General features: G+C 45.4%; 2 protein-coding genes across 5 annotated transcripts in view; both read left to right on the plus strand.

The window, feature by feature from the left end:
- Positions 1–1362: 1362 nt before the first annotated feature.
- On the plus strand, positions 1363–7315 carry myclb (MYCL proto-oncogene, bHLH transcription factor b). Of its 2 annotated transcripts, none has more exons than XM_085396223.1 (3): positions 1363–1636; positions 2536–3220; positions 5296–7315. In XM_085396223.1, exons 2-3 carry the CDS (start codon positions 2584–2586, stop codon positions 6072–6074), a joined length of 1416 nt encoding a protein of 471 aa, XP_085252349.1. In that variant the 5' UTR covers positions 1363–1636; positions 2536–2583; the 3' UTR covers positions 6075–7315. The 2 variants fall into 2 exon arrangements, with proteins under 2 accessions (XP_085252349.1, XP_085252350.1); XM_085396224.1 differs by having other exon boundaries at positions 2539–3220.
- Positions 7316–9411: 2096 nt separating this feature from the next.
- The window catches only part of trit1 (tRNA isopentenyltransferase 1), a 51946-nt gene continuing 40368 nt past the window's right edge, over positions 9412–20989 (plus strand). For 2 of the 3 annotated variants that reach the window (XM_085395362.1, XM_085395359.1), the window contains exon 1: positions 9412–9590. In XM_085395362.1, coding sequence (XP_085251488.1) covers positions 9432–9590 — 159 coding nt within the window. In that variant the 5' untranslated portion in view covers positions 9412–9431. Of the gene's footprint in view, positions 9591–9648; positions 9923–20989 lie in introns of those variants that run through there. The other variant, XM_085395361.1, reaches the window with a different exon arrangement.

A 20989-nucleotide genomic window follows, 5' to 3' on the forward strand; every position in this document is an offset into this window, starting at 1 on the left:
TTGTGCGACCAACAGGAAGTTGCAGAGTGCCCTCTGGTGGACAAACTATGCAGCTTCAACACTCATAACACTGAAGGGTGTTTCCTTTCTCTCTTCTGTACTATTTACATTTTCATTTATTAGCAAGACTGAATTGGATGGATGGATGGATGGATGGATGGATGGATGGATGGATGTGTTTACTTGGTTTAAATCTGACCCCCAGAATTTAGAACAAATGCATAAATACACAACAACAAAAAACATTTAGAACCAGAGGTATTAGTTAGGGGGGTAAAAAAAACAACCCAAAGCTGCTGTGACATTATTCAGTGAGGCAACAAAACCACCGACAGTGACTCCCAAAATATGATGATGAATTATGAGTTGATACACCACTGAATGATTTGTGGTTCACGAAAGTAAACACGCACAGTATCTCCTTCACCCCTCAGTTCTATAACCATGGAGAAGAGAAGAGATGGAAAAGGGTTATCACAAAGTGCCTTGTGAGCCAAATCTTTCAAGCAGTGTTGTTGCTAATTTGTTGTCAGTCATAGGAAGTGTTACTGACCGTCAGGTTTTCAGTCAGACATGAAAAGAACACTGAAATATACATGAGTCCTTGAAATCATCACAGATTTCAACGTGCAGAAAGCTTTGAACATAAGCTCAGTGAAACACTAAGAGCTGGGGGGTTACAAATCCACCCCCCATCCAACAGCTGGAGCCTATCCCAGCTGCCATATAGGGCAAAAGGTGGGGAACACCCTGGCCAAACAAACAATTACACAGCTGTTTATTAACTGCAATAAACCACACGATCAGCTGCCACCTGTTACTTCCAAAGAGAAACAGACACCTTAGCAAAGGACCGTCAACCTGTTCGACTCCAACTTCCATGAGCCAAGCAAACAAACAAAAGAGGAGGAAACAGCAGCCTAAATCGTGCTTGTGTGTGTTTACGTGTGTGTGTTCACTCAGCAGGCAATAGCATTTAAAAATTCTAAAGCTATGCAAAATGCCTGAGAGCCTCACTGCACTACACTCCAGCATATGGTGTTTTCTCTGTTTTCTTTTACACATGATGCAGAAAATCAACCCTTAAAGCTCTCCTTCCCACGCACATGCAAATGCTTGTGCATGTGCACGGACACAAATAAACACGCTCTTATTACGTGTGCGTAATTATTGCAAAAGCAGCGCGCTGTCACCTTACGAAATCTGTGTCATAACACTCAGCTCGCACTCTCGCTTTTGCGCTCCGGGCTGTTATTTTTCAGTGTGCTGCACCTTTAAACGGCGGGCGTGGCTCTCCTACTACGACCCGCCTCTTATGCAGAATAGCCAAGAGTCCTTCCCCCGGATCATATAGTGCAGCAGTCTGCAAAGAAAGTGACCACAGCCGAAGCCTATCCAGCCCTCTGAGCGGTGGGACCGCGACCAAACGGACTCGTTCACCCTCGGTGACTGTTTACCACCTGAGAGAGACACCGAGCGCAGCAGCAGAGGGAGGGAGGGACGCTCAATTTGGGAGCAGATTGCTTGTAAAGGAATCACTGTGGCTGCTTTTTCTGTGTTTTTTTTTTTCTTAGTGGTGTAATTACGCACAGCGGATCCATGAAGACGCAGACAGGTTTTTCACTTTGGGCACCAGGTAAAAAAAAACTCCTCACAGCTGACACCCAAACGCACACGTGGATGGTTTAGATAATAAGTGAACCGCTTAAAGTTATTTTAATTTTATTCGGAGAGGGGTGTGTACTGGGGGTTTGACGAATGGAAAAGCCGCATCTCCAGCGCGCCCGCTGCTTAATTAACTGATCGGCTTTTTAGACGCAGCTGAATTCCTTGAGCTTGATAAGGAGTCGAGCCGAGGAGGAGCCAAATAAAGTGCTTTACGCGCGGCTCTCCGGTCTGAGCAGCCTCACCGGGAGTACCGGGGCTGCTACCTGCTGCCTGTCTGTCCAATTAATCTATTTTCAGTCCCATTTTAATCGCCTTGTTTTCTGCTGAGCAGTCAGCGGAACACCCCCGCCCCCTCCCTTCAGTATCCTACTACTAAAACAGTGTTATGTAATGAGACAGTTGTGAAACTTTGAACTTCTCAACAGCTGCAGCAAGACTGGTGTTCTGGTTTTGGTTTGTTTTTGTTGTTTAAACCTTGCGGCATGTGAGCGGAGAATCTTTATGCCTGAAAGTCAGTGTCTTCACCTCCACTACCACTCTCTCCAAATACTGTCTTATGAAGTCTTTACCGATTTGCAAACAAGGTTCTAGTGATTTAAGTCATCTGTTACACCTTCTTTTTTTTTAAGGTGGTGGTTTATTTCCTCAAAGGCAGGTCGCTGTTTACGAGGATAAACTGCATCATTATCTAACAGGCAGCGATGCATGAAAATAGATGCATTATGCATTTACCACAGGGTCGGACCCCCCGCCCCCCCAATAAATAAACAAATGATTAAAAACAAAATACGCACAGCGGTGTTATTATTTCTGATGCGAATGAGGCTCAGTTCTGATCCAGCTGTCGGCTCTGTGTGTGTGTCTCAGCAGACAGCGGGAACAGGGAGTGATTCACCCCGCTGCCTCCAGCCACCCATGCCGGGCATTAGCTCCACCGCGCCTCGTTATGAAAACTGGGACATGGACCACCTCGACCACTACCAACATTATTTCTACGACGACCACGACCCGGACGAGGATTTCTTCAAGTCCACTGCGCCCAGCGAGGACATATGGAAGAAATTCGAGCTTGTGCCGACCCCGCCCATGTCCCCTATCCGGGCGGTGGAAGGGTCGGGCAGGGTCGGACTGCTCTACCCGTCTCTCGGAGACAAGCTGGAGTGGGTGTCCCAGTTCTTGGGGCAGGAGGATGAGCAGCAGCATCAGCAGGATGTGCCGTGCAAGCTGGCTACGACCGGCGACTCGTTCGGGAACCTAAACTCTATCATAATCCAGGACTGCATGTGGAGCGGCTTCTCGGCCGGACAGCAGCTGGAGAGAGTTGTAGGGGAGCGGTACTCTGCCTGTCCCGGGACCGGAGTGGCCGCTAAAGTCGCAGCCGGGTCCGCTGTCACCTCCCCCGGGAGGGTGCAGAGTGGCCCCGGTGACACTGTTGCCCTCGGCGGCTTGGCTGCGGACTGCGTGGACCCCACCGCGGTTCTCACGTTCCCGATAACAGGCGGATGCAAGAAACAAGTGTCTTCTGGTTCCGAATCACAGAGCGACTCTTCAGGTCAGTAACAGGTGAAGCGCACTGATGTACAGCGTGAATGGTAGCTCTTTCTCTGTGCAGTTGTGTGTCACAGTGACGTTGAACAGGTAGTTCAGTGGCCATAGTTACTTGTTCTGTTTCCACCACATCCCTGTCACGCACACACACACACACACACACACACACACACACACACACACACACACACACACACACACACACACACAGTACTTAACACACTGGAACTTCCAGACCCGCCCAGTCATGTTTTATTTAAGTCTCCTTCATTTGTTTGCTTGGATCAGTGACTTTTAGGTATTTTGTTTTTGAACTTAGTCATTTTTATTACATTTTTATTGCTTTGGTCAGCCATCTTGGCAGTAATGGCTGGCATGGCACATGATGGTGACTGCATTGCGTTACCTTTGGTGCATGCAACACATGCTTGAAGCCCAGAGAGCGACACACCCATCCAAACATCTGCTGCTTGGCAGGGATCCAGCAGACCAGCTGCTACTTCTCCCTGCTCCTCTCCTCCAGTCTGACTTATGATAACAATATCCTCTCTGCCGGCTCTCCCTGACCTCAAATTTGACATGAATTCAATAAAGAACACTTATTATTGGAACTTTATGTAACTGGGAGGGATTGAGAAGCCCCCCCCCCCCCCACACACACACACACACACACACACACCTTAGTTATTCTGTCTCGCCTAAATTTTCCCTGAGACAAGACCTACTTTTTCCCAATTTTGTATATTTTTTTTTTTTCCCCACTCCCCCGAACCCATATGATCGAGTCTGGTATGTGGGCTGCCATGTGATGTCGAGCTCGGAGCGTGTGTGGAATGCCACAAAGGGAACTTGTTGCTGCATTCCTCCGCTCAACAGGCTCCGGCGCCAATTGTGTTGGGGGGTGTATTTGGGCCGAGCCAGCCCGGGCTGTGAATAGGAGCAGTGGGGGATTAGCCCGTTCAGGAGGGTTCAGGCTGGGCCTGCACAGTCCTTTTTTTTTTTTTTTTTTTTTTTTTTTTTTTTTTGACAGTGTTGAGCATTTCATGGAGAGACAGGAGCTCTGAGAGGAGGAGAATGAGCCAGCCCGGGAAACAGATGTGTGTTTAAGCTTCAGTAAAGAGCTATTATAGGGTTACTCTGGAGAGTCCGTCCTGTATGCTTTTGTAATATGAGACTTGAGACTTGCTTTTCACATGAGTGCTGCTGAGGATAATAGCTGGGGTCGCCTTACTCCCAGCTTTGTGTCTGTCCCCTCTTCTTGCTGTGATCTTAGTTACTTAAGAGTGTGTTTTAATCTATAAGAGTGCTGAAAGTCTCCTGGGAGTCTACGTTGGGGCAGGGATAGCTCAGTAGGTAAAGTGGTCGCCCCATGATCGGAAGGTCGGCGGTTCGAATCCACTTAACGGCTACCCTGAGGTACCCCTGAGCAAGGTACCGTCCCTACACACTGCTCCCCGGGCGCCTGCTTAGTGGGCTGCCCACTGCTTCACTGAGTGAATGGGTCAAATGCAGACAAAAACAAGTAATTTCCCCATGGGGATCAATAAAGTATCCATTATTATTATTATTATTATTATTATTATTACTCGATTTGCGGGAATGGAGTCAAAATTTTTATTTTATTTTATTTATTTATTTCTTTTAAACCCTGTTTCCACTCTAGTAAATAGAGGAACAAATGGGTTTCGCAGCGCTGGATATTAGTCGGCTCATTTTAACAAGTTGAAGAAGCACCTGAGTGCTTCACAGCCTAACCTGTCTCTCCCTCTCATGCTCACTCTGTGCACATGAATGAAGAGGGGGAATTTCCACTCAGGGAGCTGAACTAATGCAGTGATGATTCAGAGCCTTGGTGAGAGTGTGTGAGTGAGGGAGATCATGCAGGTTTCGCGAGGCTCTGTGAATATCTTTTTCGCAGAAGCATTTAATTGGCCTGAGGAGGCGGGAGGCTAGAGCGAGCGTGTCAGTCAGGCTGCTCACCTCAGCTGGCATTTTAAGTCTTAAACGCTTCACTCTGTGTCTTTCTTCTCTTTGGACACACATTTATCTAGTTTCTTACCTTTTTATTTTCCCCTTCAGATGATGATGATGACAAAGATGAGGATGAAGAGGAGATTGATGTGGTCACGGTGGAGCACAAGCAGCAGCGTAAACCTCGCCGACTGGTCAACACCCGCAAGCCAGTGACCATCACAGTACGAGCTGACCCCTTCGACCCCGGCATGAAGCGTTTCCACATCTCAATCCACCAACAGCAGCACAACTACGCCGCTCCCTCCCCGGACACTCTGCCGACAGCACCCGAGCCGCCGCGGAAGAGGGTTCGGCAGGAGAACGCATCGGCTCAGGTGACGCCGCCGCCTCCCCAGAACTCTAGTTCCCACCAGCCCCGGCCCGGCCACGCACCAGTGAATTTGGACAGCAGAAACCCTCACATGACCGTGGCCAGGTCGGAGTCACCTAACCTCAGCGCCTCCTCTCCTACCTCCTCCGCCTCGCCGTCATCTCCTTCATCCTCCTCATCTCACCCCCAGAGATCCCCTTCAAAGCCCCCCTCCTTCTTGCACCTCTCCAGCCCGCAGTCGTCCGACTGCGAGGACACCGACAAGCGCAAGGCGCACAACTTTCTCGAGCGCAAGCGGCGGAACGACCTGCGCTCACGTTTTCTGTCGTTGCGGGACGAGATCCCGGGCTTGGCGGACTGCCCCAAGACTCCCAAGGTGGCCATCCTGACCCGAGCCACTGAGTACCTGCAGCAGCTGCACGCCAGCGACCGGCAGAAGGCTCAGGAGAGGAAGCAGCTGAAAGCCCGGCAGCTGCAGCTGCTGCAGAGGCTGGCGCAGCTTAAGCGCTCCTGAATCTGACCCGGCACCTCACACGTACACTCACAGGACTGAATGGGACTCTGTGAGGATGAAAAAACACTAATGTTCACTTGGAATAGTGCGGGTGGATTTCATTTTTTTTTTTCCTTTTCTTTTGTTTGTTTTGTGGTTTGCACATTAGCTTCTGAGTGACTGACGAGGCCACAAGCAGTCATGACAGCAAGCTTAGGGACTGGTGATCACACGGGGGTATCCGTGGATTGGTGTATGCGTGGGCTTTCAGTTTTAGGTTTGTCCAGCCCCCCCCCCCCCCCCCCCCCCCCCCCCCCCCAGCCCACACTGTCGCTTGTTACGGCCTGCCGCGTTTGTTTGACGAAACTGCCGCGACTGTGTCGTTAACTGCTGCACCACCTCCTCGATTATGACAAACTCTTGTTGCGCTTGCACAGCTGCGACATCCCCCCCTGAAATGTCTTTGTGTACTTTCCATCACATGGCCTCCAAGTTCTTGATATCCAACATGTTGACCCTTTGCTTTTCTTTTTATCTGTCATTGTCCTCAAATCTCTTTCCCTTTCTTGTTTTCTTCACACTACTTCTAACCTCTGGCCAGCCAGAGACGCGGAGCAGTGTTATCATGTCCGTCTCGAGCAGATGAAGTCCCGACTCCTCTGCCTGCAGGTTCCAGATTGCAGCTTTCGGTGTCTTACCCCTCAATCGTCAGACGTTTCAAAAGCATCGGCTTTGCCCTTCTGTTTCGTTGCGTTATTTGGAGAAGATACAAATTTAGCAAAAATCCCAAGAATGTTCCCGCCTGTCTTTTCGTATTGTGCCATGGAGACCAGCCAGAAGATGAATGTCAGCATCCCTTAGTTAACTAAGAGAATCTTTTAGGACCTGATTTGAAATCTTTGTCCCCCCCCCTCAAAAAATGCCTGTAGATGAAGCCCACTGAGGTTCAGCTGTATGTTTTTTCATCTTGCTGTCTCATGAAGTCTTTTTTTTTTTTTCCTGTTTTTTGCATTGATGTAATGCCTTTAGAAGCCTTTCAGTGTATGTAGACTGTCCAGTTGGATGTTATGTATATAGTACACTTCCTGTACAGTCCCTTCCAAACCAAAACCAGAGCTGTCTACTATACTCGCCCTAGTTGGTTTTTTGTTTTTTGGCTCAAGCTTGCTGGCTTTTCAGAGACAACTCAAAGCTTCTATTTTTGTTAATAAAATGATTATTAAAAGGAAAAAAAAGTAAAAATAAAACACTTTGAACGTTGATCACACTAGTCACTTTGTCACAATGTTTTTCATTTGTTACTGTTTTCAGAGCCTCCTTGTTTTCATACTTGTGTGTTTCTGGGGTTTCTTCATTTGTTTAAATAATAAATCAGACCAGTCAGAAGTTTTTATACTATATTTTCCTACCAAGTTGTGTTTCAGTGTGAGCTAATGACTGTTTTTTGGTTAATCGCAGTGGACTGGGCTTTATTGGTGGTTTATGTGCTGAAAGTTGTGTATCTTGATTGGATACCCCACCACAAACAATTCAATCACTATAGCTGTAACGCTCTTAGATCTAGTGCAGGTGTTATGGATGGTGTGTGGACTTAAGAGGATCTACTGATGAAACTTTCGGCTGTGTGTAGCCTTGATGTCGATGCTTTCTGCTTTTTCTTTTTCTTTTTTGTGCAAGCCTGGTGGTGCCTGTTGTCCTGTAAGCCATGCAATAGGACACTGTAGCCCCGGATCGAGTACTGTAAACGATGAGTTTCATTTCCAGCTTCACTCGCTCTCAGGAAAATCCATGTAGACTGCAGCTTTCGTATCATGGCTGTAGACTGTGCTTTTGGAAGGGGGGGTAACCTGTTATTATGCTGTTTGTAACAACCTCAGGAGCCACCACAGATGGGAGAAAGTGAGCTTTAAGAGCAGGAGATGAATGGATTTGGTTGAAGAATTGTGTGCTTTCCCCCCCCGCTTCCTCCTTAATGCTCATTAATTCAGCACAAACCACCAGTAAACCCAGTCAGGTTTTTCCCCCAGCAGGGTACACCCATGACAGTGGTTTACATAGTAGTAGTTGTTGTTGTTGTTTTTGTTTCGTTTGTTTGTTTGTTTGCTTGTCTCCCCCCCCCCCCTTGTGTGATGGTCACTGGTTTCTGCTGTAGCACAGTCATAGTAGCAGTGAATTCGTTTTTTTTTTTTGTTTGTTTTTTTTTTTGGTTTTTTTTTGGGACCTTGTCTCAGCACTTTTCTTTTTCCTGTACCTCATAAGCCTCAGTGTATGAAGAGTAAGTCAGAAAAGTAAATAAATTCCATGGTTTGACTTCATAAATCAATCATTTGTCTCTCTTTCTTGAGTATATCACAGAAATCAGACAATCAACAGCAGAAACGGGAAACCTATTTGCCAGTCAGTGTTGTTGCACTGACGTATGCGCACGCAGTAGCGCTTCACAACATAGTCAGCTGGGAAAAAAAAAAACCTGAATGGCCATGGGGAGGTCTTATCAGCAGGAAAAGCTGCAAAATTTGAGAAAAATAGAATTAAAAGTCCAAAATTTATGACATCCTTCACATTTTCCAAAGCTGTCTAGTGGGCCAATTCTGGCCCTCAGGCCTTGTATTTGACACCCTTTCTTTAAAGTTTTATTCTGGGGGTAAAGCTGTAAAATTTTTGAAAAGCTTTTCCTTTTGTGAGGTACAAACAGCATTGCAGTTTTCATAATTTTGGACTTCTACACCACCACAACAGGCTTAAAATGAAACAAGGATTCAATTAAAGTGCAGATTTGCACTTAAGCAGAGATAAAAGATCCTAGGGTAATTTGTGAACCCACAATATGAGCTCGACATGTGCAGCATCCAATTCTATTACACACAGACACTGTGAATGAGTGAACACAATCCCCCCACTCCTCATCCAGTGTTTCTTCTATGCGGTCTCCAGGGTAACTCTTGGTAGCATCTTCACCATGGCAATAAACATCTTTGCTCACTACTGCAGAGCGCTGGCAGTTTCCATAGAAACAGTGCCAACTATGCGGTTAAATGTATCTGCAAAAAGCATCGCACGGGTACCCTGAATGTAGCAACGAGCGATCTGATTGGTGCAAAAATACAGCATCAAAGCCATCTACCGTTATGATAACTTGGTTGCTGGTTAATTCGGAACTGGACGGAACCGGTTACTGTCAGTAAAACCGTTTAATCCAGTCAATTTAATTTATACCAGCGACAAGACTGAACCAGTATAGTAGTAGTAATAATAATAATAATAATAATGTTACAGCAGTAACGGCTCCCCGTTGCTCGGCAACAGAACCCTCCTCCTGTCTCCTGTGCTCACAGCGCATGCGCGCGGTCGTCAGCTGGGCGCCGATGACGCAGCATCATGGCGGCTTCCACTCTGAGCGTGCAGGGTGCTCTGCGGAGAGCAATGGTCCCGTCTTTAGTAGTGATTTTGGGAGCTACCGGCACCGGCAAGTCTAAGCTAGCGATCGAGATCGGAAAACGGCTTCAGGGGGAAATAATCAGCGCCGACTCCATGCAGGTAGGAACACGAGGGAATGCGCAGGGAGTCCTTGACATGGCAGCCATTATGCTTTACATGACCCTCCGGTTGTTGAAATATTTGGAGAAAGGGAGAGCAAAACGTGAAAATAAATAAATAAATAAGGTAGATCCGAATTCAGAGAAGCAGCACGTCATGTAAGGTGGTGCTGACTAATAGAGAAGACGTAGAAGGCCAGATCAGTGCGCCAGATAGCAGACAATAGGAAAATAAAACGTCAAGACGTAAAATATGAAACTTCGTCAGACGGTCATTATAGCATAGTCTAACAGATGTAACGCTTACCTTAGAGGTCTTCGAGCAGCGGAGGGGTAAGTGTTTCAAAATTTGTCTGATCTGCTTTAGCTTTGGTTTGTAGCACCCACAGACTGTATATAAAAGATGGACGCAACCACCTTGATGTTGGTTTCTGGTTGCATTTTAAAACATCAGTGTTGGTACTTTGGCCCTTTTTGGAGGCAAACTTGACCGTATTTATTCTTCTATGGCTGAAGTGCACTGTCATCAGCTAAAGCTAGCAAGCGTAGTTAGCATAAACTGTGCAGGTGCAAACACAAAAACCTGCTAATTCAAGCTTATTAGCAGGCATTTCACCAAAGCTAGGTGCAAATCTGTCAGTTCTTTTCTGCCTCACATACCTCCTCTGAAGTTGCTCTGAAAGTTGAGATTGTCTACAGAGAAACCAAAAGTTTCTTCATAGCCACTGTCACAATTTTGTAGCTGAATTTGAGAATGAGTTGGTTTTGGAGCCAACTTTAGATCATTAGAGGAGCTGTAGTTTTCTGAGGTTAGCTCTTGGTTGTTGGATGGTATTATTCAGTAACATAAAATACATATACATATGGATCTCTGTATTATCAAGCATGAAAAATACATATAGGAAGTGCTTAATAGATGTCAGGACTTCACTCAACTATCACCATTTTTAGTGAGGTGTTCATTTTTACTCATTTATTTGCAATAAATAAGTAAAAATAAAAATCATACTTGTGTAGCAGTGAAGACTATGGTAGAGAAAGACTTGTCAGAGTGATATCTTTGGTTGGAACCTGTGCAGTGTTGCACAGCGTAAGCATGAATATAGATGAGTCACACCTGCAAGCCAAATCTGGCCAAATTTCTGACCAGGCACCAGAAAGTTTTGTCCCTCCTTGCTGCAGCAGCAACTTTACTGCACCTTCAAGCTAACAAGCTAGCTATCAGAGGATAACATCAAAAATGAAAAATGCTAATGGAGGCAGTCAACCTTAAGAGAGTTGGGAGACAGAGTAGTTTGTTTCATCATTTGGAATACACACCAGCACCCATAAAAAGTTATTGGTGTAGCTAAGGAGTGAGGAGTTTAAAGCGGAACTTGTACAAAGTGTGTCATTTGAAGTGGAGACGATAGGTTAAGGTAACACTTAAATATCATCTGGTTATTTACTGAATTCATTTTAATCTGATGTGACCTCAATATAGACTAATCAATGTTACGTCATTATAACTAAAAAAAGTAAAAACAAATATTATTTATAAGAGCAGAGCTACAGATTAAAAATGTCCAAGGCGAAGCGGTCAAAAGTCTGGCTGTACTTCACAGCAAAATATGCAAACTCAGCAGCCTGCAACAAGTGCTTTAAGCTGATACTGTGATACTGTCAAAGGAGGTAACACCTCAAATCTGATGAGACACCTGGCTACGCATAGCGTTTTTTTTAAAAGCCGAGAAATGCACCATATTTGATAGCTTGCTGTGAGACCTCACACCAAGCACATCTACTGCGGGTGTGGTCCCTGTTATCGGACCCAGAGTTAGCAACATCCCCCAAGAACCCGAAGAGTACAGTCCTGGCCCCTAGTCCTGCTAGTGTAGCAGAAATGATGACGGATGATGATGGCAGCAGCAGCCGTTCTTCTCTGCGTGAGTAGCTTAATGTTGTTCGTGTGTAATTTACGTTGAGTAGGCTAACCACGTTATTACATTAACGCATGTAAGGTGAACTAGCAAACACCGTCGTAGTTACATGCGGCTGTCTTCTTGTTTGATGGCAGATACTCCCTTCACCCTGGCCAAAAAGGCTAAAATGACCAAAGAAAAAGTGGAAAACAGTTAAACATGAGCGGTTTTTGGACAAAGTTTGTGTTTTTTCCATTGTTTAAGCACTGCTTCCAGCCAAGAGTGATGCCATATATGCCCCATAGCTGCAGAAAAGGCTAACATTGTTATCTTTTTACAAAAAACAGCTGAACATGAGAGGTTTTTGGACCAATTTTGTGTTCTCCATTCTTTAAGCACCGGTTTGAGCACCGTTTAAGCACCGGCACCGTTTCAAAAGTACCGGTTTGGCACCGGTATCAGATAAAACCTAAACGATACTAGAGATGGCACGATACCACTTTTTTATGTCCGATACCGATACCGATATCATAAATTTGGATATCTGCCGATACCGATATGAATCCGATATAGTGTTTTTTAATCAACAAAACTGTTTTTTAAATATCTTGCTGCATTTTGTATAAGTTCATACTCAAGTTTAAAACAACTACACTAAAGCTATTCTGTTATACCTGTATGCAAAAAAAAAAATTTTCATAGTTCAGCAATACTGATCAATCTAATAAACTTAAACCTACACCATCCTCCCTATTCAGGTATTTTAAAGAGTACTTAGCATAAATATTAAGCAACCTAACTAATAGGGTTCCAACTCCCAGCAACAACAAAAATAAATAAATAAAAAATAGGGAACCACCCCTCACGCTCCACCTCATGATGCTTAATCGACGTAATCAACCTTAATTTGATGCAGTGTGAAAAAAAATGCACAGAAATCAATTATTTTTCAAGAAATATTAAATAGATTCAACATCTTTCTTCAACAAAATTGCAGACTGCACAGATGGTACCTTCCCAAAGGAAAAAGTACTATAGCTTACTAGGGTATATATATTAGACTTAATAGTTACTATATACAGTAATTGACTTCTATTCATTTTACATCAAATTAAAACTTTGGGTGTCAGATAATTATTTATTAAAAGCTAGACATTTTAAATGAGAATAAGAAAGAAAAGTATATCTTTGTGCCCCCTTTTCCCTGTTAATGCCCTATCGGCCCCCCTGGCTAAACTTTGCTAGATCCGCCCCTGCACAGTTACCAGCGTCAGCTACGTAGAAAACGATCCTCGAGTAGAAAGTAATAATAAATAAATTCTAACAACAGCTTATCAAGCTTAAATGTGCTGCTGTTGTTCAGCCGCTGGTTTCCTCTTTCTGGTGCAAAGTGGGCCAAAAGCAAACTAGAGACACGGACTCGCGACAGAAAAGCCGATCAGCTGATCGTTAAGCAGTTTCACCATTGAAGTAGCAGCAGGAGAGGCAGTCGCTTGTTAAGCTTAACGCAGGAATGCTTTACAAACATTCAGAGATGGACTTACACACTTGCTTTACTTCTCTCGGGATAACTTTGTCGGAGATGAAATGCCGGGTTGCTAGCGAAGCTCCACATGCTATCCAGACCACCGACAGGTCCCGCATGCCACAGCCGCTCTATCACGTGATGCATACTGCTCCGACGTGCTAACGTTCTGAGGTGAGTTACGGCGTGTTGCAAGTTTTGTGAGGTGCTTTCGTTATATTTAATGGATCGGATTACATTTTTTTTATTTTTCTCCGATATCCGATCCAGTAATTTAGGTCAGTATCGGACCGATACCGATACGTAATATCGGATCGGTCCATCTCTAAACGATACCCAGCCCTACATAACAGTCAGATAAGTCAAAATTTACTCAGCTCATTCTTCTTGCTTCCTCCACTTCCGTACCATTGATTCATTAATGTTGAATTCTCTCGCAGCTGCTCTATTCCCGTGTGGTTGCAGTATGTTAATAACTAACCTTGTAATGTGGATGGATTACAGTGGGGCAAAAAAGTATTTAGTCAGCCACCGATTGTGCAAGTTCCCCCACCTAAAATGATGACAGAGGTCAGTAATTTGCACCAGAGGTACACTTCAACTGTGAGAGACAGAATGTGAAAAAAAAAATCCATGAATCCACATGGTAGGATTTGTGAAGAATTTATTCGTAAATCAGGGTGGAAAATAAGTATTTGGTCAATAACAAAAATACAACTCAATACTTTGCAACATAACCTTTGTTGGCAATAACAGAGGTCAAACGTTTACTATAGGTCTTTACCAGGTTTGCACACACAGTAGCTGGTATTTTGGCCCATTCCTCCATGCAGATCTTCTCGAGAGCAGTGATGTTTTGGGGCTGTCGCCGAGCAACACGGACTTTCAACTCCCGCCACAGATTTTCTATGGGGTTGAGGTCTGGAGACTGGCTAGGCCACTCCAGTACTTTCAAATGCTTCTTACGGAGCCACTCCTTTGTTGCCCGGGCGGTGTGTTTTGGATCATTGTCATGTTGGAAGACCCAGCCTCGTTTCATCTTCAAAGTTCTCACTGATGGAAGGAGGTTTTGGCTCAAAATCTCACGATACATGGCCCCATTCATTCTGTCCTTAACACGGATCAGTCGTCCTGTCCCCTTGGCAGAAAAACAGCCCCATAGCATGATGTTTCCACCCCCATGCTTCACAGTAGGTATGGTGTTCTTGGGATGCAACTCAGTATTCTTCTTCCTCCAAACACGACGAGTTGAGTTTATACCAAAAAGTTCTACTTTGGTTTCATCTGACCACATGACATTCTCCCAATCCTCTGCCAGAGAGCACATGGATGATACAGCAAACTTCAGACGGGCCTGGACATGCACTGGCTTCAGCAGCGGAACACGTCTGGCACTGCGGGATTTGATTCCCTGCCGTTGTAGTGTGTTACTGATGGTGACCTTTGTTACTTTGGTCCCAGCTCTCTGCAGGTCATTCACCAGGTCCCCCCGTGTGGTTCTGGGATCTTTGCTCACCGTTCTCATGATCATTTTGACCCCATGGGATGAGATCTTGCGTGGAGCCCCAGATCGAGGGAGATTATCAGTGGTCTTGTATGTCTTCCATTTTCTGATGATTGCTCCCACAGTTGATTTTTTCACACCAAGCTGCTTGCCTATTGTAGATTCACTCTTCCCAGTCTGGTGCAGGTCTACAATACTTTTCCTGGTGTCCTTCGAAAGCTCTTTGGTCTTGGCCATGGCGGAGTTTGGAGTCTGACTGTTTGAGGCTGTGGACAGGTGTCTTTTATACAGATGATGAGTTCAAACAGGTGCCATTCATACAGGTAACGAGTGGGGGACAGAAAAGCTTCTTACAGAAGACGTTACAGGTCTGTGAGAGCCAGAGATTTTCCTTGTTTGAGGTGACCAAATACTTATTTTCCACCCTAATTTACGAATAAATTCTTTACAAATCCTACCATGTGGATTCATGGATTTTTTTTTCACATTCTGTCTCTCACAATTGAAGTGTACCTCTGGTGCAAACTACTGACCTCTGTCATCATTTTAAGTGGGGGAACTTGCACAATCGGTGGCTGACTAAATACTTTTTTGCCCCACTGTATCTCAGTTGTTCTCCTGACTGAAGTTTGGGCCATTTACAGCATCCTGCCATGCGATTGCATTTGTCCATAACCCTCGGGAACCGTCACGGTACAGCTTCCTAGCTTACCCAAGTTCTACTAAAACATTTTTTGACAGATTTTTGAGCGCCGTGTACCACATAAAATCGGTTTGAGGTCAGTAAGTACAACCAGAATGCGAATTTGCCTTATAATCTAGTGCACCAGATTATAAGGCGCACTGTTGATTTTTGAGAAAATTAAAGGGTGATATTGCAAGTTTATTATTTTCTAGTGATTTTGAAGTTTGTTTAATCTTAAGGTTGAATGGAGATTTGTAGAAATGAGTGCAAGGACACAATTAAAGAGTGACTGTTATTCTTTTACATCAGGAAATGCTCCACACACACTATGAGTGGCTGTCGTGTTCAGGCTTATATGTCCAGGTGGCAGCCTACTTGCAGAACTGTAATCGCATTGCATGCATTTTATTGACTTGGTGGCGTCGTGGAAAAGCAGCTGTTTTTGCTGACTGCTTTAACCTTTATGTGGACTGCATTGTACGTGAGTAGACTGAGCCGGATTTGCATTTTCAGGAAAATTGAAGCGTGTCAGAAAGTTGTTTTATGCCAACCTCTGATTCAGTTAGTCATCCATCCATTTTCTTAATTGCTTATCAGGGTCGTAGGGAAGGAGGGGACTGGACCCTATCCCAGCTGTCATAGGGCGAGAGGCGAGGCACTCCCTGGAAAGGTCACCAGTCTGTTGCAGTGCTGGTGTGAGTCTCATGAGTTTGCCAGCCTTTCTCCAACGTGGCTTTAAGACTGTTGTTCTGTTGGTGTCTTTCATGGTTAATACAGTCAGTATCACAGCATTGTATACTACACAGATATACCTGTTCACTCGAGTTGTTAAACTTCAAGCAGAGTAAAGGTTTGGTGGAGGTAGGGGTCAGGTAGAGGTTACAGGCTGTGTCAGTTTTAGGGAAATGAATGTAAATGAGTGCAATGTTCTCTGCAGCGATGGAGGCACACCTCTTTGTGCGTGTCTCTGTGTCAAAGCAGTGACATTTAAAATCTCTCACACTTGTGTCATCCCCTCACCTCTCTCTCAGCCCCACCCTGCCGTTTGGTTCCCAGGCTCTGTTACCACAGCAACCAGAAAGGCACATTCACTTCTCACAGAGAAAGCTGGGTGCTGGTTTGAGTCTGGTTCATGTTATAGAACAGAAATGCACAGAGGGGGGAAAAAAAATCCAGCTATCCACAGATGCCGGTGTCCTGCGGGGCTTTCTCTTATTTGGTAACTAATCACATCTTCCATCACCTTCCTTCCCCAACCCCCGTCTACCTGCTTCTTGATGTGCATTGTCCTTGAGAGCGTCTGTCCCTGTGGGGAGTTGCCTCTTCCAGCAGTCACCTGGTATTGGGCAAACTGGGTTACACTAATAACATTTCAGCCCAGAATATCTCGGCAACCAGCGGCCCTGGTTGGAGAGAAATTGTGGCCTAGTTACAGCACGGCAGCCCCGTCCGCAGCCTCCTTACAGTATCTGGCCTTGTTGCCTCCTGTCAGTGTGTGTGACAGCGAGAGAAAGCCGGAGAGACACGCAGACACGGAGCGAGTGAGAAAGTGGCTGCTTATGTGAGAATGGGGCTGTGTATAGGCTAGAGCTGGCCTGTGTTGTCTTTGGGATAGGAAACAGTCTGGGCTTGTTTGGGAGAAAGCAGCATTGTGCTGAGCTGGTGCATATTCAGCGCCGTGCTACGCCGGGCCCGGCAGCTGAGAGTGAATGGGCACGCTGTGGCCACTGGGAAGTGCCTATTGTCCCGTGGAGAATCGGTTCCCACACTCCCTAACACTCCTATTGTGTTCCTTCACCCCCCCTCTCCTTCCCTCCCGACCACAGCCCCGGCCCCCAGCCCACAGTTCATTGGACATGCAGGGGGATATTATTCACTCATTAAACGAACATGCTATCCATGGCAAACGCACAAGTGGCTCGCTGTACTGTCACTGAATGAGGCTCTGACGAGCAGCGTAAACCCTCGGTTCCCAAAGTGGGGTCCAGGGACCAGCAGAGGTCCTTCAGTAAGAGCATTTGGAATTGGAACAACTGATTTTAAGTTTCACAGCCTTCATTGTTCCTGTCATCGCACCGGGTGTCTGCAAGTCTGAGCTGTGTTAAATAGGCAGTTATTTAAAGCTCCTGATGGTGCACAGAGAGAGAACCTCAGGTGCACATGTTCACTATTAGATTATTCCGGAACTGGGTTAGTAGTTGCATTACAGCATATCTTTAGCTAAATTTAACTGGACTTGATGCCCTTTTGCGTTTAATTTTCTGTAATTCCTTTTCTTGTACTGGTTGCAGAGATTATATTGTACCATTTTTCTCCTTTTCCTTTTCTCTCCAATTTACAGGTTTCATTGACCTTTGATTCAAGTAAAGGTTCAATTAAAAAGGTCTTTGGGGGGGACTTAAGTTTGGCTGTTTTAATTTGATCATTGATCCACTGTGGCAAGGGGATGTGTATGTGTGCACACATGGTTTCCTAAATTAAATTTGAAAAAAAAAAAAAGCTCTTTATAACAGAACCTTTATCTGCAAATTCTTTATTTATCAGGTAATTTGTGATAAATAAATGGTGATGCAGTGCTGGCTGGTAGTCTTTATTCTTCTCTGCAGTGCCAGGTGAGCTTTTGTTCAGCCACACATGAACCAGTTCCCCAGGTGATGTTATGTCTGGTTCCACTTGCATGTCCTCCAGTTGGAGCAAGTCTCCAGAACTGAAGTCGTCAGTAGCTGCAGTACAAAGCAGTGGAGCTGGAGCTCGTCCCACATTGAGACGATACACTCTCAATACAGCGGATTGTTCACTAGTAAATTTGTCACGAATGGCGTCCTTCTCTCTGACTGGGGGAAAATGGAAAATAAAAATGCATAAATGAGCAGCCAGAGTGACAGATCCACTCAGGCTGCTGTTACTGGTGACACAAACGGCAAATCTTTGATCAGTTGTACATTCTCGGGAGGCTGCTGAAGGATGCGACTTAACGGAGGTGGTCATGGGGGAAAACTGTCACACAAAGATTCTCTTTGAGGGAGGGATGACTCCCAAATAAATCCGAAGCACCGTTTGACCAGATTTAAGTCCTGAACTCAGATTTCATTGAGAATTTTTGGACTCAGCTGGCATCAGTTTGAGTTGAAAAAGGCAGCCTGCAGTTTGATGTTTTGTCAAGGTTTTTCGAATCTCATTGTTTTGTGTGTTCTCATTGTTCTGTGATTTGTGGATGTTTGTGTGTACAGCTGTTTAAGGGGATTGAACCGAAGGCCTTTGTTCCTTTGTGGGGTTGACTGGTTCCAACTTAACAGCAGCCTCCTTGTAAATAGTGGCGTCCACAGATGGTTGAGTAGCAGATTGTCGCCAACTGCCCTTGATTCCTTCGAATACACATCCAGGCAGCGTCGTGCTCCGAGTAAGAGTTTAGGTAATAATGTTGCTCTAGTCTTCGGTGTATGAATGAGATTGTGAAAAGGCAGACTGTGCAGACGTTTCCCTCTAGAGAGGAGAGATGTGTTCACGCACTGCCGCCGCGCTGATTGGACATGATGCAGAATTTGGTTGGCTCAGACGAGCTTTTGATGAGCTGCGACAGACGGACATTTGTTAATCAAGCATCACCTTGAGAGAGAGGATGATTTGTCAGGGCATCGCTTACTTACTGACAGTGCTTTGCAAGACATTATTGTTAATAACAAACTGTTGAAAGGTACTCTGTGGATCCCTCACTTTATTTGCCACTGCCCATATTTTCAGTTGTGATTCAGGTTTGTGATATCTGATAGTTTGGGCTTCTTGTACAACAAACACATGGGATATTTTGTTTTCCCAAGAAAATTTCAGGACATCAGCAAATTTTAAGAGACATCTGAGACATAAGTGGAAAATTGTGGATGAGCGTGTCTGTAAAGACCCAACAAGGATCCAAACTAAGAAACGTATGAGCCTGTTGTGTTGTTTTTGCAGACACATGCAGATAGTAGGGAAACAGGTCAAGACAGTTTCAAAAGACTGGTGGCAGGTAGAGCAGCTCGTTGTTGTCATAAAGCTGTAGTTAAGTGCTGTCTTTGTTGGGTATTAAGAGTTGTCCACTCAGGAAGCAGAAGTCCGGATGGATGCAGTGAATGAGGGCATGCGGATGGTTGTTGTTCCAAAAGAAGATGGTAGGGTTAGGGCGCGATGGAGGCAGATGATCTGCTGTAGCAGCCCCTGAAGCTAGTAGCTGACAGAAGTATTGGTAGTAGTAGAAGAAGACCACCTAAGTACAAACATGCAAAACCAGCAATACAGTTTTGTTAATACTTCAAATTCAAAGTTTGTGCACATCTTGCGATATTTTCTCATGCTTTTGTTTATTTCCCACTTTTTTGTGCCAAGGAGACCAAGAACTCCACTCAATTAAAAAAAAAAAAAAAACGAAACAAAAGTTATAATGACCGACCTGTTTGAAAGGCTTTCGGCTCTTCGTCACACGCTAGCAAAATGGAACAGATGACGCAATAGTTAAATGCCAAGCCCTGCACACGGGTAAATATGAAGATCAGTCAGCAGCGGTTGCATCCGCTCAGATTAGATCAGATTGTTTTTTGTTTGTGTGAACAGATTTTTCTCGCTTACTCACAGTCGCACGTTGAATGGATTTACTAACAACATATTCATCTCCAGGAACAGCGTAAAAGCACAGCGCTGGACTGTGTGAAAGGCGTGCCTCGCAGGGGTGGGGATGGGGTCGATTTACAACAGGTCGTGCACATGCGCGCCGTATATCTTGTGACCCTTCGCTTTATTCGCGTCTGAAAGAAGGTGCCGCTGTGTTTCTCTTAAGGACTGCATGAGCGGCGAATGGGTGGATGATTTGTCAGGCTTACTCATCTGCTGCCGAATGCGAAAAATGGGCCCGAGCAGCGGGAAAGCTGCCTTGTGTCATCGTGGCTCTTATACTCCTATGAAAGTGGAGGAGGAGAGGGGGGGGGGGTCTTTTGTAGTGAAAAACACCAAAGGGCTTATTTGCCTTTTTAAGTTGTAAATTTAGAACGTGATGGTTGTGTCGCTGTGATTTCACTCCTGTGAGGCAGCTTGCTCGTTCACAGGCTATGCTTATTACCGGCCAGAGCTTGTTACACTCACACACACGCTACACATGCATGCTACGCACAGAGGCATGGTGCTTGTCTACACATCAGACACATCCTACACTCTTATATCCCTCTAATTCTCAAGCAGTCATCCCTTCCTCCCCCTCCTTCGCTCTCATTGTGCGTGTCTCTCTCTGTGTGTCTGCCGAGCCTGTGACCTGTCTGGGCTTTGACAGATCGGTGTGCATTGGAACTTAGGCAATGCTTCCTCCCACATCCAGTTTATTATGTACCTTTAGAAGTAATCTAAGCCAGTGTAGCAGAGCTCTAGAAAAACAACACAAAACTGACAAACTCCTATTTTGTGTGTCTCTGTGTGTGTGTAAGTGAATTGCAGTCTGCGGGTGTGGTGATGCGGTCAGGCACAGTCAGGCAGCATGGGAGAGGAGGATAGCAGGATGGAGGAAGAGGAAGAGAGGGGGCGGTGGGGCTACGCCATGAATGATTTATTAGTCTGGCATTACTGGGCCATTCCCCACAGAGAGACAGAGGAGAGGAAGATGGAGGGATAAATTGTTGAAGGATGGTGCCTTGAGGGGAAGGAAGGAATGAAGGGGTAGAAAGAGAATGGGCAGTATTCATTTGTGAGCGTAACCGAGGAAAGGATTCCTGGAGACAGAGCTTACAGTCTATGTGCCGGAGCATGTGCCGCGGCCTCGGGGAGG

Source organism: Rhamphochromis longiceps, linkage group LG22, assembly GCF_057381845.1.
Source record: "Rhamphochromis longiceps isolate RC_006_pf linkage group LG22, R_longiceps_female_GT1.1, whole genome shotgun sequence".
Taxonomy (NCBI): Eukaryota; Metazoa; Chordata; class Actinopteri; order Cichliformes; family Cichlidae; genus Rhamphochromis; species Rhamphochromis longiceps.

Excerpts from the sequence above, each read along its gene's own strand:
- myclb (XM_085396223.1), top strand. The coding sequence starts at position 2,584 with ATGCCGGGCATTAGCTCCACCGCGCCTCGTTATGAAAACTGGGACATG. Across the intron at positions 3,221-5,295 it reads ATCACAGAGCGACTCTTCAG|ATGATGATGATGACAAAGAT; the intron begins GTCAGTAACAGG and ends TTTCCCCTTCAG.